The sequence below is a fragment of the Panthera onca genome, chromosome C2, assembly GCF_046562875.1.
Source record: "Panthera onca isolate mPanOnc1 chromosome C2, mPanOnc1 haplotype 2, whole genome shotgun sequence".
NCBI classification, from domain to species: Eukaryota; Metazoa; Chordata; class Mammalia; order Carnivora; family Felidae; genus Panthera; species Panthera onca.
The window spans coordinates 126,274,701-126,301,209 of record NC_138347.1 but is presented as its reverse complement, the minus strand read 5'-3'; the positions used below and the strand labels follow the sequence as shown (position 1 = coordinate 126,301,209).

General features: G+C 35.9%; 1 protein-coding gene across 6 annotated transcripts in view; it reads left to right on the top strand.

Moving 5' to 3' along the window:
- The window catches only part of NCK1 (NCK adaptor protein 1), an 85,787-nt gene that overhangs the window by 50,710 nt on the left and 8,568 nt on the right, over positions 1–26,509 (top strand). For 5 of the 6 annotated variants that reach the window (XM_060638739.3, XM_060638738.3, XM_060638741.3 and 2 more), the window contains exon 2: positions 14,850–15,093. In XM_060638739.3, coding sequence (XP_060494722.1) covers positions 14,868–15,093 — 226 coding nt within the window. In that variant the 5' untranslated portion in view covers positions 14,850–14,867. Of the gene's footprint in view, positions 1–14,849; positions 15,094–17,908; positions 18,331–26,509 lie in introns of those variants that run through there. The other variant, XM_060638743.3, reaches the window with a different exon arrangement.

Here is a 26,509-nt window from a genome sequence, read left to right as displayed (position 1 = left end):
GCATGAGAGATTTCTTTTTAGAATTTTTTTCTATCACTTGCTAATTCCATACTTCTCCTCAGAATGTAACAATTGCCTTGCCAAAAATGGTCATATTTATCATGGCCTATATACATAGCAAACTGTACCCTTCCTCATAGTTTACATATCACACACAATATGATTGGTAACATGATTTGACAGACTTAGTGTCATTAATATATAAATATACCCAATAAATGTATAAAAGTAGGTTGGGGAAGAATATATTTTTAGGTGTTTGGCCTGATGTTATTATTACTATATTTAGATTAGCAATTCTCTAGAGGTTCCTAACATACCTTTTAAAGAGTCTACAAGACCAGACTATTTTCATTATACAGAGATGTTAATTTCCATTTTTACTCTGGAGATTCCAGAGGCTGTATGAATGCAATGATATTTTATAATAAAATGTCAACATTTGAAGATCTGCAAAACTTAGTGAATGTATATTGCATGATGATACAGAATCATATGTGAATATAAACAAGTCCATTTAAAGTATCAGACTGAGCAGTGAATATTTTCTGCCAAATATTTTAGTTTACATTCAGGAAGATTCACACTTTTTAGAGTGTGGTTGAGATTTGACACAGTTACATAATCACTGCCACAATCTAAATACAGAACAGTTTTTCACCCCCTCATGCTTTTTTTTGTTAATATATTAAAAAATTTTTTTAACATTTATTTTTGAGAGACAGAGACAGAGACCGAACAGGGGAGGGGCAGAGAAAGAGGGAGACGCAGAATCTGAAGCAGGCTCCAGGCTCTGAATTGTCAGCACAAAGCCCAGTGCGGGGCCTGAACCCAGGAACCGTGAGATCATGACCTGAGTTGAAGTCAGAAGCTTAACCGACTGAGCCACTCAGGCCCCACCCCCTCACGCTTTGTAGTCCAGGATGTCATACATAGCCTTTTGAGTCTGTTTCAAGGACATTGTATATGGTTAATCTATGTTTAACTTTATAAGAAGCTGCCAAACTGTTACCCTTTAGGTGGCTATACTGTTTTGCATCCCCACAAGCGCAATGTGAGTTCCCATTGCTCTGCATCCTTATTGACACCTGGTACTGTTGTGTTTCCTTTCCTCCCCTCCCCTCCCCTCCCCTCCCCTCCCCTCCCCTCCCCTCCCCTCCCCTCCCCTCCCCTCCCCTCCCCTCTCCCCTCCCCTCCCCTCCCCTCCCCTCTCCCCTCCCCTCCCCTCTCCCCTCCCCTCTCCCCTCCCCTCCCCTCCCCTCCCCTAAGGGGAGGTGGCCTTAATGATCTCTGAATCACCTTTTGGGTCCTTCTTCCCTTGTCTTGAAGAGTATCTCACATTTGCAGTGGCATATCTGTATGTCGCATCCTATTAAATCTAAGAACACTGACAGTCTTTTTTCATCTTTGTCTCCTTCCAGTTCATATTGGCTATTTCCTGCTGGGGTGGCTGATTGAATCCCATGTTCACACCTTTACAAATCTCTATCAAAGAATCTCTTGCCACACTCGTAGTGTTCTGTTCTGAAAGTGTTTTCTCTCTCTCGCTCGTTCTCTTCTTTTTTTTCTTTTTGGCAGTACAGCAGACTGAGAATTTCTACCTTTTAAATTAACTTCCCTTTTGATTAACAATTATATCTTTAAGATATTTTTCTTCTCATGTTTTACTGTAAGCACTCAAGTGAAACCAAGCCACAATTTCAACACTTTGCATAGAAATGGCCTCAGTCAGATAGCCAGTTTCATCCTCACAAGTTCTACCCTTCCACAAAACACTAGGATGTGAATACAGTTCAGCCAAGCGCCTTACCATCTTCTAACAAAGGTCACCTTTCCTCCAGTTTCCAATAACATTTACCTTATTTCTGTCTGAGATGTTACAGATTGGCCTTTACTGTTGTTAAAAAAACAAATTCGACTGGGTAAATGTAAAGATCTTACTGACTTTATTTGATGATTCATGAATTGGGCAGCATCTCATCTAGCAGATAGAAAGGAACTCCAAAGAGCTGTACAAAATTAAAGCCTTTTATTGGTAGAGAAAGGCAGGAAAAGGACGTTTCTAGCAAAGAGGCCACCTTCCTGTGGAGAATGGAAGGGGTCTTTTGGGTGGATTACCTCACTGGTGCTGACCGGGTAATTTCAGATCGACTGGTTAAAGGTTACATTTCTGGGAGAGACTGAAACTGCAATTATGCTAGGTATTGAGTCTTAGTTTTCTGACAAGGGGCTTAGTATGAGGGACTCCATTTTCGGTCTATTGTCTCCCTCTTTTTTTTTTTTTTTTTTTTTTTTTTTTTTTTTAATTTTTTTTTTTTAATGTTTATTCTTTTTTTGAGAGACAGAGAGAGAGAGAGCATGAGCTGGGAAGGGGCAGAGGGAGGGAGACACAGAATCCGAAGCAGGCTCCAGGCTCTGAGCTGTCAGCACAGAGCTCGACGCAGGGCTTGAACTCATGAACTGTGAGATCATAACCTGAGCTGAAGTCAGATGCTCAACCAACTGAGCCACCGTTGAGCCAGGTGCCCCCGTTGTCTCTTTCTTAACACTGTATTTCAGTCAACATTCTGTTCATGACCACTTAGGGATTCTCTTAAAAGGATTGAGGCTTTCCCTACATGTCTCCCACTTCTGAGCCTTCAGAAGAATTTACCCTTAATGGTCTGTTCTTGGCAATGTAGAATTTTTCTAGCCTGTACTTCCAGATTCTGTCCATTATCCAGTTTGAAAGCCACTCCCACATCTTTAAGTATTTGTTACAGCTGTACCCTCAATTCTTGGTACCAGTTTCTGTATCATTATGTTTGGGCTGATGATAAAATACGGTAGGCCGGGTGGCTTATAAACAGCAGAAACTTACTGCTTGCAGGTCTGGAAGCTGGAAGTCTGAGATCAGGGTGCCAGCATGGTCAGGTGAGTCCCTCCTCCATGTTGCAAGCTTCTTGTATCCTCACATGGTAGAAGGGGTTAGAGAGTTGTATTGGATTTCTTTTACAAAAGTACTAATCCCATTCGTGAGAGCTCTATCCTTAGGGCCTAATCACCTCCCAAAGGCCCTGCTTCATAGTAACTATCACCTTATGGAGGTTAAGATTTCAACATTAATTTTGGGGAGACACAAACCTTCAGACCATAGCAACAGTATTTCATTATGTTTTTAGTTTTAGGTTTCTTTCATTTATGTTTCATTACATTGGTAATTTGTCTTTTTGGTCATTCTTGCTAGAGAGTTATCAATTTTCTTGATGTTTTCAGAGAACATCTTTTGGTTTCAATGGTTTTTCTCTAGTTTCTATTTCAGTCTCACTGATTTCTGGTCTTTATTATGTCCTTTTGTTTCCTCTGGGTTTAACATGCTCTTTTTCTAGTTTTTTAAGGCAGAAACTTCCATTATTGATTTGGGACTTGTTTTCTAACATTTTATTAATGACAATACTATAAATTTCTTTGTAAGTACTTTATTAGCTGCATCTAAAAAATTTTTATATGTTGTGTTTTCAGTTTTATTTAGTTCAAAATATTTACTAATTTCCTTTGAGTTTTCCTCTTTGATAACATGAATTGTTTAGAAGTGTAGTGTTTAATTTCCAAATACTTAGAGATTTTCCAGTTATCTTTCTGTCACTGGTTTCTAGTTTAATTCTGTCATGGTCATAGAATGTATGCTGTACAATATCAATTCTTTTTACAATCATTAAGGTTTATTTTAGTGTCCAGAATATGATCTGTCTTGGTGAATATTCCATGTGCCCTTGAAAAGATGTTTATGTTGCTCTTAAGTATAGTGTTATGTAAGTCAGTTAGATTCTCTTTGTTGATGATGTTGTTTAAATCTTGGGTTTTTGTTTTTTTTTTTTTTTTTTTGTTGCTTTTATACATGTTCCGTGAATTACTGAGAGTAGTTGTAGTTTCCAAGAATAGTGGATTTGTCTACTTCTTTCAGTTTTAATAATTTTTGCTTTATGTATTTTGCAACTCTGTTAAGTACATATACATATAAAATTGTTGTGTCATTTTGGTGAATTGACCTTTTTCTCATTATCTCTTGTTTCTGTACCCAGTAATTTTTCTTGTTCAGAAATCTACTTTGTCAGATATTTATATAGCAGCTTTACCTTTCTTTTGATTCCTGTTTGCATGATCTTTTACTTTTATGCTATCATATTTAAAATGGGGTTCTAATAGTCTTTTATTAATTGAATCTAACTACCTCTCTGTCTTTTAATTAGTGTAAGACCATTTAGTGTAATTATTGATATATTTGTGTTTAATTATTTGTTTACTGTGGAGGTTTTTCTTCTTTTGGATTATTTGAATACTTTCTTAGTATCCATTTTATTGTATCTTTTGGTTTTTGGTTATATCTTTGTCCAATTTTTTTAGTGATTGCCCTAAAGATTATAATATTCTATGTATACTTGACTTTTCATATTATATCTAGAATTTATATTTTACCACTTCAAATAGAACGTAAGACCTTACTGGGTGATGGGTATTGAGGAGGGCACCTTTTGGGATGAGCACTGGGTGTTGTATGGAAACCAATTTGACAATAAATTTCATATATTGAAAAAAAAATAAAAATAAAAAGCAAAATGTTCCCTGGGAAAAAAAAAAAAGAACGTAAGACCTTACAACCAAATAGGTCCCGTTGCCCTTCCCATTTTATATAATAATTATCATATGAATTATACATATGAACCCCCATGATGGTATTATAATATTCCTTCTCAAGAGCTATGCATGTTTTAAAGCATTTAGAAGATAAAAAATAATCTTACTATATTCACCCACGTATTTACTTAAAAAAATTTTTTTTAATGTTTATTTTTAACAGAGAGAGAGAGAGAGAGAGAGAGAGAGACAGAGCATGAGTGGGGGAGGGACAGAGAGAGAGAGGGAGACACAGGATCTGAAACAAGCTCCAGGCTCCAAGCTGTCAGCACAGAGCCCACTGTGGGACTTGAACTCACGGACAGCGAGATCATGATCTGAGCCAAAGAGGATGCTCAACTGCCTGAGCCACCCAGGTGCTCCTACTATTTTTTTTTTAAGTTTATTTATTTATTTTGATAGAGCACATGTGAGCAGGGGAGGGGCAGAAAGAGAATCCCACACAGGCTCTGCATTGTCAGCACAGAGCCTGACACAGGGCTGGATCCCATGAACTGTGAGCTCATGCCCTGAGCCAAAATTAATTAAGAGTTAGTGCCCAAGCCAACTTCAGGTGCCCCACGAAAGGCCTCTAATTGAGAAACAGCCTCTTCTCCAGTGAAACATTTAGTTTGGTAAATGTAGTTTGTGAATTTACTCCCTGTTTTCACATTATATTCATTTTATATGATTTGAACTAAGCTTGGCTAAAAGAGATCAAGAGAGAAATGGCTGTTAAAATAGTGCAAATGTTTCTACCCGTTCTACTCTTAGTTTATGCCTCAGGGTAGACATGAGATAGGAAGCATTACTTTGCTTTTTCAGTTGGCCTCAATAGCTATCCCTCTTGTAGTGTAAACGTGTAAATATCACAATGTTTTGTCATATTTAAAGATAACATCGTTTTTCCTACTGTCTGGATTCTAAATTCAAATTAACTCTTACCTAACTGAAGAAATGATCTTCAGAGAAAATTTAACTTATTAGTGGTTTTTTTTGTTTGTTTTTGTCTGTTTTCTTTTTTTGTTTTTGTTTTATTTTGCTTTATGTTATAATTATTTAGGTGTTAGTTGTGGTTCTACTATAAAGCAAATTTACTTCATACCCTTATTTCTCTTACATTGCTTTTTCTGTCATACTTTTCCCAATTTTCCTCACCCCTACTTTGTATTTTGGCTGCCAGTTCCTATTAGGTAGTTTTCCATTAGTTTTATCTTTTATAGTACATTAAAAAATAAATAAATAAAGTAGGAGTGCCTGGGTGGCTCAGTTGGTTGAGCCTCCGACTTTGGTTCAGGTCATAATCTCACGGCTTGAGAGTTTGAGCCCCACATCAGGCTTGCTGCTGTCAGCACAGAGCCTGTTTTGGATCCTCTGTCTCCATCTCTCTCTCTGCCCCTCCCCCGCTTGCACTCTCTCCTTTAAAAATAAATAAAACATGAAAAAATAAAGTAATATGTATTCAAACCACACAGATCTGTGGCGTACGGACTAAGTTTTACCCACCTTACCACTCACTGACTGAGGCTATCACTTTTACAGCTTGCAATATATCCTCCCAGAACTTTTGTTTTTTGTATATTTTTGAGAGAGAGAGAGAGGAAGAGAGAGAGAGCACACAGGCTCATGAGCAGGGGAGGGGCAGAGAGACGGGACGGAGGATCTGGAACAGGCTCTAAACTGACAGCAGAGAGCCCGATGTAGGGCTCAAATTTACAAACGGCGAGATCATGACCTGAGCCAAAGTGCTCAACTGACTAAGGGCATCCAGGCCTCCCCCTCCCAGAACTTTTTAATGCCTATACAAACATCTGTAATTGGAATTTTTTTCAAAGTAGAATTATAATCCTCTTGTTTTGGAATTTGCATTTTTACTTAATATTTATTGGCCATTTTACCATACCAGTACTTTATAGACACTCTTGATGTGCATTTCTTTTTTTTTTTTTTTTAAGGTTTTATTTTATTTTATTTTATTATTTTTTTAATTTTTAAAAATGTTTTTATATATTTTTGAGAGAGCGTGAGTGGGGGAGGGGCAGAGAGAGAGAGAGACAGAATCTGAAGCAGGCTCCAGACTCAAACCTGTCAGCACCACCCCACGCGGGGCTCGAACTCAAGGACTGTGAGATCATGACCTGAGCCGAAGTCAGATACCCAACCAACTGAGCCAGCCAGGCTCCCCTAAAGATTTTATCCTTAAGCAATCTCTACACATAACATGAGGCTCAAATTTACAATCCCAGGATCCAGAGTTGCATGCTTTTCTGACTGAGCCAGCCAGGTGCCCCTTGGTGTACATTTCATTCCTTCTTTTTCATAGCAGTGAAACAGCAAACATTCTACATAACTTTAAATACTTGCATTGTTTTTTCCTGTAGTATGTAGGTTGCTGATTCAAAGAAATGTGCATTTAAAATTTTGACAATTATTGTGAAGTTTTTCTTGAAAACTTTTGTACCTAAAATGTAATAACCAAGTTAAAAAGACACATGACTGGAAAGATTTATGTCAAAGACAAAGGGCAGATATTCCTACTATATCCAGTTGGTGTTCTAACCACACAGAAGCATATATTCTGTCTTTCCTGTTAGGGTCTGTATATTAGCGTAATCATAAATGTTCTTAGTAAAACATTCACAGTTTCCTAAAGCAGGTTGAGCTAGCAAATCATCATTTTGGAGATAGTAGATCTGGGCAGTGATCATCAATGGCTGATAAAACCATTAGGTAAAGGTTTGATGGGGAGCTTGATGATAGGTGAATCAGTTTGATACTATGAATCCACCATTCATTTTAAACATCAACCAGATATAGGGTGCCTCCAGTTTTATGCCAATAAGTACACATGAGTATCTCTGAAGTATTCCTGCAAAAACAATAATAGAACCTGGGGTGGGTCAGGGGAGTAAAGCCTCTAGATAAAATTACCAATTTATAGGAGATAGGGAAGATAAAGGAACACCATGAGGATGCACCTCAGTCGAATCCACAATGTGGGAAGTGCTCTAGAACAAATGAAGCCAGGTTCTTCAACAAATAAATGGCATGGAAATAGTGGGGAAAGAGAACTGTGTCATATAGATTAAGGAGATTTAAAACATTAACCAAAGTGCAGTATACAGATTTAGTTTAGATCCTGGTTCAAACCAACTATAAATTTTTTTTTTTTATTTAAATACACTTAGCAAAACTGAGTGAAATGAAAGAATCATTGGAGGTGCTTTTAACGGCACAAGTTTTAAAAAAATATGTTGATAGCTGAATTTCAATATAGTTTATTGTATTTGCAATCTTCTGTATTTTTATGCATTTAAAACCTTATTCTGAGTAGGAGTAATAGGTTTTACTAGACTTAACTTTCTTTTTGCTATGGGGTGAAGGCCCATGGCAGAAAAGGTAAAAGCCCCTTGATTAGTTGCTAATTTTTATGGGGTATGTGTTATCTCTTAGTACTTATAGGTGAGATCATAGGATTTCCACACTCCCACCAAAAATTGGGGGGATAAATAAACCACAAAGGCAGAATATTGATAATTGAAGTTGGGTGATAGGTGGGGGGTTCGTTATACTATTCCTTACTATGTATGTGTTGAAAATGTCCATAATTAAAAGATACAACCTTTATATCAATTTTTAGTTACAATTCCAGTAAGTAGTAGAAGGCATATTTTGTACATTCCGGGGAGCTTTGAATAAACTTGGGCTATTTTCTGTTACTCTGATAGGTAAAGACTAATGCCTCAATTTTAGTTTTCATTTCTTTATATAAGGACATTCAAGTGGATCTTTTACAGTACTTTTTGACTCCTTTCTTTTCCATAATTGCTTTTTTGTTCTTTGCCAATTAAAAAAAAATGTTTATTTTTGAGAGAGAGAGACAGAGTGGTGGAGGAGCAGGGGCAGAGAGAGAGAGGGAAACACAGAATCCAAAGTAGGCTTCAGGCTTCAGGCTCTGTGCTGACAGCTCAGAGCCTGACGCGGGGCTCGAACTCACAAACTGTGAGATCATGACCTGAACTGAAGTCAGATGCTTAACCAACTGAGCCACCCAGGCGCCCCTGTTCTTTGCCAGTTTTTAAACTTAGTTTCTTAACTTTGTTTTTTGATGTTGGTGGTAGGTAGAATAAAGGCTCCTGAAAGATGTACACATTCTAATGTCCAGAACCTGCGAATATGTCACCTTATATAGTTAAAGAGACTTTGCATATGTTAAGGATTTTGAGATGGGGAGATTATTTTGGATTACCTTTATGGGGCCACTGTAAATTATAAAGGTGTTTATGAGAGGGAGGCAGAAAGGTTAAAGTGAGCAGAATAGATGTGAGGATCACACTAAAGACCAGAGTGGTGCAGTCATGAGCCAAGGAATGCAGGCAGCTTCTAGAAGCTGGAAATGGCAAGGAGTAGATTTTCCCCTGCAGCCACCAGAAAGAACACAACTCTGCTGACACTTTGATTTTAGCTCATAAGACCCATTTCATACTTCTGACCTTCAGAGCTGTAAGGTAATTTAAGTCACTAAGTTTATGATAATCTGTTACAGCAGCAGTAGGTACTGTCCTTTGCTGTAAAAAAGTTTAAATTTCATTTTGTAGTTTCTAATACTGGAATCATGGTAATAAAAGACTTCCTTACATCAGGAGTGTGAAAATATTATTTCTATATTTTTTGTTTTGCTTTTTCATCTCTAATCAATGTATTTTATTTTTAACTTTTAATTTTGAGATAATTATAGATCCATATGCAGTCATAAGAAATCTTACAACTTACTGAGAGATCCAGTGTCTCCTTTACTTAGTTTCTCCCAATGGTGACATCTGGCAGAAGTATAGTACAGTATAACATTCAATATATGAATATTTATATAGTCAAGATACACATTTTCATCACAAGAATCCCTGATGTTGCTCTTTTAAAACCACCCCCACTTCCCTCCCAATTCCCATTCCCTTCTTAACCCTAGGCAGTCATTAATCTCTTCACCATTGCTATAGATTTGTCATTTCAAGAATATCCTATAAATGGAGTTACACAGTGTGTAACTTTGGGATTGGTGTTTTTTGGGTTTTGGTTTTTGTTAATTTGGGTTTTTTTTTGGTCACTCAGCATAATTCCCTGGAGTTACATTCAGGTTATTGCATATATCAGTTATTTTTTTCCCCTTTTTATTGCTGAATTATATTCCATGGTATGGAATGTACCACAGTTTATTTAACCATTCTCTTGTTGAAGGACAAGAGTGGTTTACCATTTGGGGCTATTACAAATAAAGTTGTTTTGTATTTAGGTAAAAGTTTTTGTGTGAATGTAAGACTTCATTTCTTTGGGATAAATGCCCTGGAGTACAGTTGCTTGGTTGTGTGGTAGTTGCATGTTTTGTTTTACAAGAAGCTGCCAAGCTGTTTTTCAGAGCATCTGTATCATTTAACATATTCTCATCAGCAGTGTATGAGTGATTCAGTTTCAACATATCTTTATCAACATTTGGTATTGTTACTGTTTTAATTTAGCCATTCTGGTAGGTGTGTGTGACATTTCAATGTGGTTTTAATTTGCATTTTCTTAAGAGCTAATGATGATGAACATCTTTTTATGTCCTTATTTGCCATCTATATATCTTCTTCAGTGAATGTCTCTTCATGTCTTTTGTTCATTTTCTACTTCTGTTTTTCTATTGTTGAGTTTTTCCTTCTATGGATCTTGCTTGTGGTGTCAAGTCTAAGAACTCTTTGCCTAGCTCTGTATCCTGATATATTTTTCTTAAAATTTCATAGTTTTACATCTAAGGTTGTCATTCATTTTGAGTTAGTGTTTGTATAAGATGTGAGATTAGGTGTTGTACTTTTTTGCTAGGGGTTGGGTGGTGGCTATTAATGTCCTTTTGCTTTAGCAACATTTGTTGAGAAAACTCCCCCATATCCCAGCCAGTGAATTAATTTTTATACCTGATCAAAATCCAGTTGGGCATATTTGTTGTGGGTCTGTTTCTGGACTCTCTTTTCCATTGTTATACGTGTCTATTTCTTTGCTGATATTATACAACTTGACTATTACATCTATATAATAAGTTTCCCCAAATCATTTTATATTGACTTCAAGAAATGTTTTAGCTTATTCTAGTTATTTTGCCCTTCCATCCAAATTATAGAATAATACTGTGTATATAAGCAAAAAAATTTTGCTGGGACTTTGATAAGAATTATGTAAACCTGTGTATCAATTTGGGAAAAATTAGTGTCCTTACTCTGTGTCTTCCATTTCAAAAACACTTTTAGATTTTCTTTAATTTCTTTCATCTGCATTTTATAGTTTTCAACATATAGTCTCCTTCATGTTTTATTAGCTTTGTACCGCTTTCATTTTTTCCCATTTTTAGTAATTATAAATGGTATCACATTTAAAAAAATTTTTTTTTTAACGTTTATTTATTTTTGAGACAGAGCATGAATGGGGCAGGGTCAGAGAGAGAGGGGGAGACAGAATCTGAAGCAGGCTTCAGGCTCTGAGCTGTCAGCACAGAGCCCAACACGGGGCTCAAACTCCCAGACCGTGAGATCATGACCTGAGCCAAAGTCTGAAGCTCAACCAACTGAGCCACCAAGGCACCCCAATGGTATTGCATTTTTGATTTTGGTGTCCATGTGTTCCTTCATAGAATATAGAAATACAGTTGATTTTTGCATGTTGATCTTGTGTCCTGTGACCTTGCTGAATTCACTAGTTAGTACTGGGATGGAGTTTTTTTGTTTTTGTTTTTTTTGGGTTTTTTGGGTAGCTTTCTTAGAATCTGTGTTATCAGTCATGTCCTCTGCAGATAAGGAGAGTTTTATTTCTTCTTTTCTCATCTGTGTGTTGTTTATATCCTTTACTTGCCTTGCTGAACTGGCTAAAACTTACAACACTTTGTTGAATAAGAGTAGTGAGAGTGGATATCTTTACCTTGTTCTTGATTGTAGGAGGAAGGTATCTGTCTTTAACCATTAAGTATGTTGTTAGCTGTAGGTTTTTTGTAGATCCCATTTATCAAGTTGAGGAAGTTCCCTTCTATTTCTGTTTTTCTGAGAACTTTTATCATGGGTATTGAATTTGTCAGATGCTTTTTCTGCATTGAGTAATATGCTCATATGATTTTTCTTGGCTTGTTAATGTGAATTATACTGTTTAATATTTGAATATTGAACCAGCTTTGTATCCCTGGAAAAAACCCTGCTGGATCATGGCATATTAATTCTTTTTATATACTGCTGAATTCCACTTGCTTATATATTTTTTAAGGATATTTGCATCTATATTAATGAGGGATATTGGTTGGTCATTTTTTCATACTGTTGTTGTCTAGTTTTGACATCAGGGTAATACCAACTTCAAAGATAAATTGGGAAATATTTCTCCCTCTACTATTTCCTAGAAGAGATAATGTAGAACTGGTCTAAGTTTTTTAAATAATTGGTAGATTTCTTGAGTGAAGTCATCTGGACCTGAAGATTTCTTTTGGGGGGTAAAGTTTTATATTATGAATTTAATTTCCTGAATAGTTATGGGGCTATTCAAATTATATAGTTCATAATGAGTGTGTTTTGATAATTTGTATTTTTTGAAGAATTGGTCCATTTCCTCTAAGTTGTCAAATTTATGTGTGTGGAGTGTTTATAGAATTCCCTTATTATTATCCTTTTGATGGGAAGGAATGACTTTGATTAACCCAAATAGAGCTTTGAAGCTAGAGTCAGTCCTCCCCAATTGCATGGCTAAAACAATAATAGTGAGGTGACAATTAGAAGGATAATTGAGATATTGTGAGGAAATGAGAAAGTTCTGGGTATACAACCTACAGTGCCATCACACCAACTCTTAAATTTAATAAAATATCATTTGCCGGTTTTATATGATTACTCTTCTAAGTAAATTTTAAACTTGGTTTGTCACATTTCAAAATAAATTCCACTGGGACCTACAATTAAATTTCATTAAATTTATAGATTAATTATAAGGGTGTGTGTGTGTGTGTGTGTACGTGCGCACGCACGTGCGTGCGCACATGCAGGTTCCCACAGGGAAGGAATCAGAGTCAGTGCTTAAGTATGCCCGAAAAAAAAAAATCCTCTGCTTTTTATTGCCTCAGAAAATTTATCACTCATTGCTGTATATTTTTGCATCATGTGCTAGTAATTATTTAGACTTGGTTGTAACTTATTTGGAAGTGAAGTAATTTCATACAGAAAAGTTGCAGGAATACAAATTGATTTTTCTGATTTCTCCCTGTTCATTGTTTTTTTAATACCACATCATCCTCTTATTTTAGCATTATTAGTTATTTCACTGCTTTACATACTTGAGTCATTCTTTCCAAAGAATATATGGTAGGTTTTGAGGCCTTGCATTGCCCCCCAAAAAGTATCTACCTTATAAACACAAAACTATCTACACTTGAATGCTAGTGAATGTTGAATTCTAGATTAAAATGCATTTCTTTGAGAACATTGAACAACTTGCTTCATTGTTGAGAAAGGAGAATGCTATTCAATATCCAAACCCAAAAGCTTAATTTATTTGCTTGCTAAGCCAGAGATAGCTTTTCATGTATGATAATCTCTCTGAAGAAAGTAGGGAGCTGAACTAGTAAGTTCAAGAGTGAGTTAGACTTGTAAATTTCCTTTCTTTTTTCTGAAAGAGTTTGTGTAAATTGGAATTACAATTCCTTGTATTTTAATAGAACTTGCCTATAAAACTGTGTGGTTTTAATGAACATCAGGATGTTCATTATGGGAAGGTTTCTTAATGACTAAGATTGAATGCTAGTACCTTTTTAGTTTTTATTTTTCTATAAATTTGCACATTTTAGTTTTCAGATTTATTAATAAAGTTGCTTATAGTATTGCCAGGTGTTTTGAATGTCTGAAGCATCCATAATTAGGACTCCCTTTTCATTCTTGGTATTTGGGTATGTTTTTCCTTTATTCATTTATCAGTCTTGCCAAACTATGTCCATTTTTAGTCATGGCAAAGAACTACCTTTGTATTCTATTGAGCCTTTCTCCTATAACATTGTTTTCTGTTTCATTAAATTCTACTTTTATTTGTATTACTTCATTTTTTCTACTTTATATTTTACTTTTCTAACTGCTTAAGACAGATGCTCAGTTCATTAATTTAAGATTTTCTGATTTTTCTGATGTAACTATTTACAACTAGGATTTCTCTATATATAGTCCTTTTGCTGCATCCCACAGATTGGCTATGTAGTCTTTTTATTACTTTACTTCTCTAAATATTTTCACAATTCTATTATAATTTCTTCTTTGACTCATAAAGTTTTAGAAGTTTCCAAACAGGAGGTTTTTAAAAAGCTCTTTTTGTTATGGTTGTCAGAGAATATGGTTGTAGGATACCAAGTACTTGAAAGTTACTGGGACTTTCTCTATTGCCTAACATTTGATCAATTTGTATGTTTATTCCATTTGTATTATCTTTGGAAGTAATATATGTGTATGTTTATTAGATCAGATTAATAGTTTTGCTGTCAGTTCTTTTTTTTTTTTTTTTTTAAGTTTATTTTGAGAGAGAGAGAGTGCACATGTACAAGCAGGGAAGAGGCAGAGGGAAAGAGATAATAGGAAGCAGGCCCTGCGCTATCAAGCATGGATCCCCTCATGGGGCTCCATCCCACAAGCTGTGAGATTGTGACCTGAGCTGAAATCAAGAGTCTGGTGCTTAACCACTGAGCCACCCAGCCACCCCTTGATGTCAGTTCTTACCTAGCCTTACTAATTTTTTTTTGTCTCCTTGATTTATACTGAGATGAGTATGTTAAAAATTGTCCTCTGTGATAATGGAGTTGTCTACTTTTCCTGTGGTTCTATCAATCTATTTTGGAACTATGTTAATAGGTACATATAAGTTTAGCTGTTAAATATATTTCATAACATCTTCTATTATGTATTGAACTAGTTTTTGTAGTGAACTTCTTTATTACTGGTAATGGTTTGCCTTAAAGTCCTTTTGTGTGTTATTAATATAGCTACACTAGTTTTGTTTTGATTAGTATTAGTATTGCCTGTTTTTTTTGTGTTTTTTCATATTTTTCCTTTAATCCTTTCAGGGCTCTTAGGGTTTTGGTGTATCTCATTTGAAAAGCATGTATACTACTACTAATTAATTAAACCTCATAAAAAATGTTTTCTATGTGGTTACAGTGCTGAAGCTGCTGAAAGATGGCAGAAGAAGTGGTGGTAATAGCCAAATTTGATTATGTGGCCCAACAAGAACAAGAGCTGGACATTAAGAAGAATGAGAGATTATGGCTTCTGGATGACTCTAAATCCTGGTGGCGAGTTCGAAACTCCATGAATAAAACGGGTTTTGTGCCTTCTAACTATGTGGAAAGGAAAAACAGTGCTCGGAAAGCATCTATTGTAAAAAACCTAAAGGATACCTTAGGTAAGTTATTTTGTATTAAAACACCAACAATACTTTTTTTTTTTTAATAGTTTCTTTTAATTTGTATTTATTTTTGAGAGAGAGACAAGAGCATGAATGGGGGAGGGACAGAGAGAGAGGGAGACACAGAATCTGAAGCAGGCTCCAGTCTCCGAGCTGTCAGCACAGAGCCCAACGCGAGGCTTGAACTCACAGACCATGAACGAGATCATGACATGAGCCTAAGTCAGATGCTTAACTGACTGAGCTACCCAGGCACCCCAACAATACATTCTTTTAAATGGATGCTAGAGCTTGGTTTTTTGTACAGAATTTTGGCAGCATTGGGCAGAATTGACCAGAGAAGACCAGGACTAGAATTTCAGGTAGGCCAGGTAAGTTTGGCTTGTAGCAGGTATTCAAGTCAGAAGACTGTTAAAGGTCATAAGTGTTAGTGGGTATTTTCTATAAATCTAGCTGATGTTCAAGGGCCAAACCAGAGTGGTGCTAAATAGCAGAACTGACTTCTAGCCTGTACTCCTTGAACCATGAGTGCCTGTTGGAGTGTAGGTAGATTCTGCATTTAAGTGAGACAAGGATAAATGAGGGAGATTTAGAATTGCTTCCATGGCGTTAAGGCAACTTATTTAACTTGGCATATTGCTGTATTTTAACCTTTAATAGCTTACATTTCGAATTTTGCTCTCAAAAACAAACCATCATTTTATTCTTCCATTTGATGAGAGTTTTAAATTGTGAATCATTACTGTAGATTAGCATATACCAAACTGATGTCTTTCCTATTTTGTTTTTCTTTTTTGCCTCTAACTGTAGTTTGTTTTTACTAGCCCTCCATTAGGACCAGAGATAATGGAACCCATTTCACACTGGGCTTGGCTGAGCTGATAGGAAGGAAATATGCACAGATGAGGACTGGCCTCTTTTTTCTTTTAATTTAAACTCTCCTTAGCTGACAGGAAGGAATTGGGAGGGACAGAATTTCATTTTTGGTATTCAGGCAAACATGCTGTTACTTAGTGGTCCTTTGTCTATATGTAGAAGAGAAAGTAAAATTTTTCCTTGCAGAGATAGTTTGGGAATAATGTGGCATGATTAACAAATATGAAATATTATTGACTAACTGCTTTATATTTTATTTCTTAAACATAATTGTTATTCTAGACTAGAGTGTTCTTTCAGTTATCAGCAATAGAAGACAAATAGCAAAAACTAAAATATAGTATAACTCAAAGTAAATATAAAATGTTAGAATATTGGTTTGTGTGATAATAACATTTCCAGTATTCTAAAGGTAGTTTAATAACGAGTTATTAATCTGAATTTTCACCGTAACTTTTAACTGTGTATCTGAGGTTACCTTTTATTATGATTTTAAGGTTTTACAAATGAGACCATTATTATTAGTTTTTTTTAATTAAGGTTTTTTTTAATTTTAGAGAGCACAAGCAGGGGCGGGGAGTGAGAGAGAGAGGGGCGGGGGGAGTCAGTCTCAAGCAGGCTCCACACTCTGTGCAGAGCCCATTACAGGGCTTGATCCCATGCGCAGAGCCCCATGTGGGGCTGGAACTCATGAACCATGAGATCATGACTTGAGCAGAAATCAAGAGTCGGACACTCAACTGACTGAGCCACCCAGGCACCTTTATTAGTTTTTAGTATTCGTTTTTTAAGTGGAAGACAAAATCAGAAGACTTTCCTTGACTAGCTGAAGACACCAGAGTTAGAATCAGGAATACTTCTGATTTTGTAAATATTGGACATTTACTTAAAGCATGTAGATCAGAAGTATTGGGGAAAATTAAGGTAACTTCTATCAAGAAAGTATGCCTCATAGTGATGAAGACACAGAAAGGACTAGGGCTACACCTAGATAGACTTTTTTGTTCCTTTTTAAAGGATACTGATATCCTGGGACTAGAGCAGATGTGTAAACAAAAGATTGCGAAAAACCTTAATATCATAGAGCAAAGAAGAAAAATATCCCACTTTTAGATACTATTGCATATAAATTTATAAAGCCCAACTAGATAGGGGCACCTGGGTGGCTCAGTCTGTTGAGTGTCCGATTCTTGATTTCAGTTCAGATCATGATCTCCTGTTTCATGAGTTCCAGTCCTGCATGGGGCTCTGTGCTGGCAGTATGGAGCTTGCATGGGATTCTCTCTCTTCCTCTCTCTCTGCCCCTTCCCTGCTCATGCTCTCTCTCTCTCAATAAATAGACATTAAAAAAAAAAAACAATTTTATATATGTATATAAAAAGCCTAACTAGATAGAATTTTTATTATTTGTTAACACTCCTGGGAAACCTTGTATACTATTTTCTGATATTATTAAGATAATTTTGGCAAGACTTTAAGTTCTAGGATATCTCTGTTAACTTTATTACTATATTACATTTATTGCTGCCTATATTGCAGGGTACTTGAAAGCATTTGTTTTATATTAATGATTTTTAGTTCTCCTTTATAATGATGTATATCCACCTTTTGTATCAGATTGCCTTCTCTTTGTATTTCTTTTTTTTTTTTTTTTTTTTTTAATTTTTTTTTCAACGTTTTTTATTTATTTTTGGGACAGAGAGAGACAGAGCATGAAGGGGGGAGGGGCAGAGAGAGAGGGAGACACAGAATCGGAAACAGGCTCCAGGCTCCGAGCCATCAGCCCAGAGCCTGATGCGGGGCTCGAACTCACGGACCGCGAGATCGTGACCTGGCTGAAGTCGGACGCTTAACCGACTGCGCCACCCAGGCGCCCCTCTCTTTGTATTTCTAACCCCCTTTTTGGTAACTTAAATGTCCCATGTAGTTAATGGTTTTGTTTGACAATGATTATGCTGGTGGAGACTTTGTTTGAAAGTTAAGAAAGAAAAGGAGAAAACAAAGGAAAGCGTGAATTCATGAATATATTTTCAACTACTGAAAATACATGCTTTAAAGCTTCTTCCAAAATAAGGCTGAATAATAAGGTAACATTTGTGGCCATGATGATATACTTGTTTTACAGGTTCTGTTTTAGTTCAGAGGGGAAAGAGTTTTGGAAGGAGAGAAGCCTCAGAAAGGCTTTCTATTCCCTGGGTGTGGGCCAAGTCACATGGATTGGGTGTGGGGAGTTTCAGTGTTGCAGAACAGACCAGGAAGCTCACTGAAATTATCCTGAGCTGTGTTAACAGACTGACAAAAGAGAACACGGGTTTTTATTCAAAATGGATTGGTTAAACGTCTTTAAAGATTTTTTCAGTAAGTTCATCTGTTTATTAAATCCATACTTTTCTTGTAGTTTTTGAGTTAGATATTTCACTTTAGTGAATTTAAAGAAATACTGTATGGAGAGAACCAGGTGCATTTATATAATAGGCTGGTGCTTTGTATTGTCTATGATACATAAGCTAAATGGTGATACTTCATAAAATATTAGTTTTGACTTGATAAGTAAAATAGTTTTAAAATGCTTTAGTTCCAATGTTTAAATAATAAGTAGGAAAAGGATATAAATGAGTTTGCAGTTTTAATTTGGTAACTTTGAACTTAGCATAGACATTTGAAGTGTTAAATTGTAAACATATTAAAAATGTGAAGAAACGAACGGATTAGGTGAGCAAGTTCCTTCAGCCTCAATATTTGAATTAACATGATATTGTTTTAGTACCTTTTACCTAGATTTTAGAGAAACAGTGTAGAAAATAATATTGAATAAAGCAGCAGTAAAAGGAATGTTTTGATTTAATCAATGTAAGATTGCTAGAAGCTGCTATTTTGGTAAATGTGAGATTTTATATTTTGAAATGAGTTGGAGAGCAGCTGCATCCAAAGAAAATGAAAATACTGAAAAGCATGGTGAATTATTGGGATTGTTTTTGAGTTCATTTTATAAAGTAATACTAATACTAACTTATAAGAGCCTAATGTGTATATTTGCTGATGGCCTTTTTATGATCTTACAATAGTGAACTTGATTTGATCTCTTTGAACATTTGCTTGGTGTTTCTAGAAAAATGAACAGAGGAGTTGTTGTAGAAGTTTCTTATGCATAAGGAATCTAGGGAAACAAAGAGTAACCTGTTGAGAGATTTCAGGGAAAGGGCAAAATGGAAAAGGAGCAAGTACTTTGTTGAAAAGAATACTGTAATTGTACTATTAAGACTCATTTGTTTCTTCAGTTAACTTTGGTGGCCAAGTGAATCCTTCTGGAATAGATCTCCTTTGTTTACTTTTTGGGAAGTTAATACATTTTTAGATCCACTTTTTGGATTAGTTTTCCTTTTAGAAAGCTTATTTATTCATTCATTTATCAACATATTTTTCTTGAGAGCCAACTGCAAGCCAGATAAAAATTATAGAATGAAAAACTAATACTAACTCTCATGGAACTTAACATGGTGAGGAGGTAGATGGTAGTGGTTATTTAATATTGATAATACAGTGGATTTCATGTCTCAGTTTGGTCGTAAATGATGTTGACCATAAATCAACTATAGAAATGGTATAAAAAGAATATATTGTATCATTAAGATGGTGATTCATTATATACTATCAATTCAATAATAACATCATCATTTACTCTTTTGTCTTAGAAAGTTGATAATCTTAAAAACGTTTGTAGACTGAGGGTCAGGGTTTATAACCAAGGTATTCCTTTTCTCATTACCTGCAGCAAGCCAAAGCTTGAATTTATTTTGCTTTGCAGTAGAAGATACAGTGTATCTTTGTGTGGTGGCTAGAATAAAAAAAGAGGGCTCAGGATTTTAGGTAAAACAGAATAATCAAAAACAATAATTTATTTTATTTCATATAGATGAAATGAACAGATAAAAATACAAAAATTTAAGTAAAATTTGTAATGGGAAAGGTGCTTGGGCAGCTCAGTTGGTTAAGCATCGGACTCTTGATTTAAGCTCAGGTCATGATCTCACAGTTCATGGGATTGAGCCCCAAGTTGGGTTTTGTACTGATAGTGTGGAGCCTGCTTGGGATTCTTTCTCTCTCCCTGTCTCTCTCTCTCTCTCTCTCTCTCTCTCTCAGTCTCTCTCTCTCAATCTCTCTCTCCCTCTCTCTCTCTCTCCTTCTCTCTCTGTCCCTTCCCTGCTCATGGGCACATGCACTTTTTTCTCTCTCTCTGTCAGATAAACTTGTAATGAAAAGAACACCATTTATATGTATTTAGAATTCCCTAGTTGTGCTCCCAAATGTACCCCTTACTTAGCCATGTGGTTGAAGGTATATAACTAAACTTCCCTGATTTCTTATTCCTTATTTGTGAAGGAGAGAGTTAGGCAAGACTAGATGATCCTGGGAAGTCCCTTCTAATTCCGAAAGTCTTATAATCCTGGTAAACCACTGATGAGTTTTACGTGTGATAGAAATCAGGGGGAAATCCATGAGGGAAAGAGAACTAGTTTTGAAGAAGTAGGAACATAAGAACAGAACTATATAGTTCCTTAAAGAATTAGAAGGATCAGTAGTACTTTCTTCAGCTTCCTTTTATTGAACATTTATTTAGTCAGTGATTTAGATGGAGGAAAAGTGACATGCTTAAAATAAAGAAGAGCTAATGCTGGAAAAATAATACATTGGGTTCAGATATACGTTTGAAACGTAAAAACTGAGAAATAAACAAGGTGAATCGGGACAGACATTAATGTAAAATTCTAATTTGAACTAATTTAAAATTTTTAGTTACTTAAAATTGTTTTTAATGTTTATTTTTGAGAGAGAGACAGACAGTGCATGAACGGGGCAGGGGCAGAGAGAGACGGAGACCCAGAATTCGAAGCAAGCTCTAGGCTCTAAGCTGTCAACACAGAGCCTGACACGGGGCTCGAACCCATAAGCTCGTGAGATCATGATCCGAAGCTGGATGCCCAACTTGACTGAGCCACCCAGGCTCCCCAAAGTAAAAATTTTAAAAGGAATTAAAAAGATTGCTGAGAACCTGGCTTGGCAGGATTTTATATCAGTAAAAGACTTATCAAGAGCTGCTGTGATAATGTGGGTGCTAAAGAATTTCAATGCAGTTCATGATAACATTAATTCAGATCTTTGCAGTTCAAGTGAAAGGATGCAAATAGCTACTTCATGTGTGTGTGTGCTGGCCAAATAAAACATGTGACATAGTTGTCCACTTTGGATAGATACATACTTGAACTGTGGTATTGAGAAAACTTAGATGCTTCCAAATACTGGCATCCAGTATTGCAGTATCAAGGATCTGCAAACCAGGTTACATAAACGTAGTTATGGGTACAAAGATTTGCCTTAGGAAGAGGACAGTTGTCATGTGACTGGAATATTCACAATGCTCAACTAGATTCTTAAAAATTAGATTCTTAAAAACTTTGTTAATAATACATTGTTTTGGCCAAGAAACAGTACTATAGGAGGAAAGAAGTAAGACCAGTGGGTAAGAGTGAGGGGAAGATTGGAAGCTATACCAATACTTTTGGTTTTATTTTTAAAAAAGCTAATGATAAAAATTGATAAAGTTTTGGAGTGGTGGCAGGGTTTGGAGCTGATGGCCAAGAAAGTACTCTTGAAGATGTCTTTAGTGCAAAAAGGTGGTCTTATTAAGGCACGGGGACTGGACCTGTGGGCAGAAAGAGCTGCCCTGGGACCGTGACTGGTTATATACTTGGGAGTTGGGGGAGGTAAAGTCAAAAGGGCGTTTCCAAAGAGATTTTCTTCTGCTAAAGAAGACTCAAAGGATACTGGAGGCCTAGGGTTTTTTGTTTGTTTGTTTGTTTTTTGTCAAGCTAGCATTGTTCTTTTTAGCAAAGCATTAACGTTAAGATAGTAGGGAGTTCCTGGAGAAATGTTTTTTTACTCTGCCAGCCTCAAGTATTTGTCAGTAGGCTGCAGGTTATAAGGAAATTTAATTTTATCTGCCATTTCCTTCTGCCTTTGTTTCCCACATCAAAAATGACTGCCTCAGAATTGTGCACATCCTTAGTGCTGAGACCTGAGCATTCCCTTCCAACTCTGGCCAGGTCTAGTTATAAAATGCAATAATAAATATATAAGTGTTTTTGAAAAATTAAGTGCCAGAAGCACTAGGAGTAATAACTACTATTGATTAATGGAGTGCCTGCCATGTGCTATGCACTGTGCTGAGTGCTTTACATATAAACTTAAAAAAAAAATTTTTTTTTTTTTTTATTCATGCAGTAGGTATTTACCACACACCACCATTTCACAAACCAGGAAACTGGAGTTTAAAGAAAATTAAATAACTTGACCAAGATCAAATTGACCAGTAAATAGCAGGACTAAAATTTAAATTTAGGGTTTCATTAGACTTTTCCTAGTTGTACCCATTATGACTAAAGAGTAGAGGAAGAATTAGAGTCAGATAAGCAATGGATTAGTAGGATTTGACACAAAAGAGACTAAGATTAGGAGGATTGTGTAGGACTAACTATGAAGTTGAGAAGAATTTAGAAAAGGTAATACCTTGATCTGAGGGAGCTTGCTTATTGTGGAATGATCTTATTATTGCTGATTATAACATAGTTGAGAAATTAAGAGAAACTGATATTTACATTTGTATAATTTTGTAAAGTACTTTTCCATGCATTTTCTCATTGTTAACAAGAAATCGGAAGGACCATTTTTTAGCAAATAGAGAGAGAGGGCAATAATAAACAGGTTCTTCCCAAAGAGTTGGAAGCAGAGGGGGGAAAAGGCAAGCTTTCGATTATACATACATTTGTCAGTCATTCCCATGATGAACATTAATAGAACACTTAATATGGGCCAGACTGTGGAAGTAGGTGATTAAAAACATGGTGTTTGATCTCAAAGAAATAAATATGGGTATATAGAGGGTTGAACATTGTGGTAAAAATATTTACAAAGAGCAGTAATGCCACAAAGGAGAAATATATCTGTTCTGTTTTGGGGAGAGAGGGAAAATTTCCAGTGAGAAGAAGATACCTTGTTTGAGTCTTGAGGAATGAGGGTGGCAAGTGTTTGAAATAAAATACATTGTGGGCAAAGGCACAGAGTCTTTCAAGAGCATGAGTTTTTTTGGGTACTGAAGCGCTTATATGCCTGTAGCATTAGTGTGAGGTTGAAGAAATGCTCACAAGAGAGACAGAGGGTTTTGTGTTGCATAGAAAAACAAATATTCTAAGCTTATGGTTTTTTCCCTGAAATATTTCTGGCCTCTGAGATTAAAATAGGTTGTTTTCAGTGTTTTCCATGAGTCTGTCCAAAAATTCTTCATTCTTTTTTTGACAGTGTATAATTAGTCTTAGACATCTTTTTCAGAATTAAAAAAAAATCATTTTGAAACTAGCCTTTAGCTTCAAGTTTAAAATTTGGATATATATCACTCTTCAATTTTAATCAATGTAGCAAACGTTTATTGAGTATCTGGTATGCACACAGTTCTAAATAGCATAGGAAATGCAGAAGATTATTGAGACATGGAATGCTCCTTTCCGGAAGCTGATGACTAATAGATGAGCTTAAAAGACTTGTATGCTGTCATACAAGTACCTCAGAAGTACAGGGTGCTGGGTGCTTTAAAAAGGAGAGCTTACATCATTGGCGGATGATGGTGGGAAATGAAGTATGTTGGAAAACATAACATGGGAAATGAATAAAATAATTTGAAATGGCACTTCTTGAATGGGTAAGTTTTTGATAGGGAGAAGTTTTAATAAGGTTTTGGGAAGAAACTAGCAAATAAGGCAAAGGAAGATTGAAATGTTATTTATTCAGGGGACTTAAGTGACCCATTTTTATTAAGATTTAGGATAGTTTATCAAAGCTAGAACAAACATTCCTAAAATTCATATGGAACCACAAAAGACCCCGAATAGCCAAAGTAATACTGAAAAAGAAAACCAAAGCAGCAGCATCACAATCCCAGACTTTAGCCTTTACTACACAAAGCTGTAATCATCAAGACAGTATGGTATTGGCACAAAAACAGACACATAGACCAGTGGAACAGAATAGAGAACCCAGAATTGGACCTACAAATGAATGGCCAACTGATCTTTGACAAAGCAGGAAAGAGTATCCAGTGGAAAAAAGACCGTCTCTTTAGCAAATGGTACTGGGAGAACTGGGCAGCAACATGCAGAAGAAAGATACAGGATAATTGCAGGGCATTATGGGAAGAATCTTTTATTTAACATTTATATCTGTACTGTGCTCTTACTTTACCTTATTTTATTCACTTCTTACAACACTATCATGGTAAGTGGTGTTTTCTCCATTTCTAAACACAGAAAAATGAAATCATTTGCTCAAGTTTCCACAGTAAGTGGTATAGCTGGGATTTGAACCCAAAGGCTCATATAAAGTCGATGCTGTTTTCATTACTCTGTACCATAAGCCTAGAAAGGAAGGGTGAGGACATTCTGGAGAGGGCTATAGATTCTAGGAAGAGTACTTCTCTTAATTTGATAGGTATGAAGAGCCACTGTTGGCTTTTGAGCAATAATATCATCTGATTGCAACTATATTTACAGTTAGATGGATGATGGGTAGAAGTGGGACAGATTGGATTAGTAAGGAAACTAGTTTAGAGGGTATTGAAGACTCAAGCACAACAAAATGGGCCTGAAATAGTGTGCAAATAGTGGGAATAGAAAGTGTTGGCAGAAAGGGAATAAGGATTTGATGCAGGAATCTTTTTAAGAAAGAAAATTTGTATGAGGTATAAATCATATAACAAAATGAATCTTTTTAAAGTGTGTTGTGCAACCATCATATCTAGTTCCAAACCATTTTTATGACTCCCCCCCCCCCCCCCCAAAAAAAAAAACCCATTCCCATTAAGCGGTCACTACCCATTACCCTATCTCTTTATCCCATGGTAATTGATAATCTGCTTGCTGTCTGTCTGGATTTACATTCTGGCTATTTCATGTAAATGGAATCATAAAATATGTTATCTTGTGTCTAGTTTCTTTCACTTGGCCTTCTGTTTTTGAGGTTTATCTGTTGTAGCATATATCAGTGCTTCATTCCTTTTATGGCTGAATAATATTCCATTAAATGGGTATGTACTGTGTTTTGTTTATCCATTAATCTGTTGATGGACACTTGGGTTGTTTCTACCTTTTGGTTATTGTGTATAGGGAAGCTATGAACATTTGGGTACAAGTATTGGAATATCTGTTTTCAGTTCTTTTGAGTATATACCTAGGAGTGGAATTACTGGATCATATGGTAATTATGTTTTTAACATTGTGAAGAACCATTACGTTGTTTTCCACAGCAGTTGTAACATTTTATACTTTGATCAACAGTGTAAGAAGGGTTCCAGTTTTCCCATATCCTCACCAACACTTGTTATTTTCCTTTTTTGTTGGTTTGGTTTGGTTATAGCTATCCTAATTGGTGTGAAGTGGTATTTCATTTTGGTTTTGATTTGTATTTCTCTAATGACTAATGATGTTGAACATCTTTTCATGTGCTTTTTGGGCATTTGTATATCTTTGTTGGGGAAATGTTTGTTCAAGTGTTTTGTCCATTGTCGAAATAGGTTCTTTTTGTTGCTAGGTTCTAAGTTCTTTAGATGTTCTGGATATAGACTGTAATATTTATTTATTTATTTGTTTATTTAAGAAAGAGAGCACAAGTGAGCAAGGGGCAGAGAGAGAGAGAAATGGGGCTCACCTGGGGCTCATGCTTTACCCAAAGCGGGGCTCATGCTCACCCAATGTGAAACTCGAACTCATGAACTGTGAGATCATGACCTGAGCCGAAGTAGGATGCTTAACAACTGAGCCACCCAGGTGCCCTATTTATTTATTATTGCTTATGCTTTTGGGGTCAAATCTAAGAATTCATTGCTAATACACAGGTCATGAAGATTTTCCTCTGTGTTTTCTTTGGAGGATTTTAAAGTTTTAACTCTTATATTTGAGTATTTTATCCATTTTGAGTTAATTTTTGTTTGTGAAATAGGAGTCTAACTTCATTCTTTAGCATGTAGATATCCGTTTCTCCTTGCACCATTTGTTAAAGAGACTATTCTTTCCCCCATAAATGGCCTTGGCACCCTTGTTGAAAATAGTTGACCACAGATGTAGGAATTTATCTCAGGGCTCTCACTTCTGTTCTGTTGGTCTATATGTCTGTCCTTTTGTGCCAGTACCATACTGTTTTGAATACTTTGGCTGAGTAGTAAGTTTTGAAATTGGGAAGTGTGAATCCTTCTGTTTTATTTTCATTTTTAAAGATTGTTTTGGTTATTTGGTGTCCCTTGCAATTCCATATGAATTTTAGAATCAGCATTTTCATTTCTGTAAAAAGTATTGGAACTTTGGTAAGGATTACATGGAAGCTGTGGATCACGTTGGTTAGTTATTGCCATGTAAAACTATTAAGCCTTCAAGTCCATAATACAGAATGTCTTACCATTTATTTAGTCTACTTTAATTTCTTTCAGCAGTACTTTGTA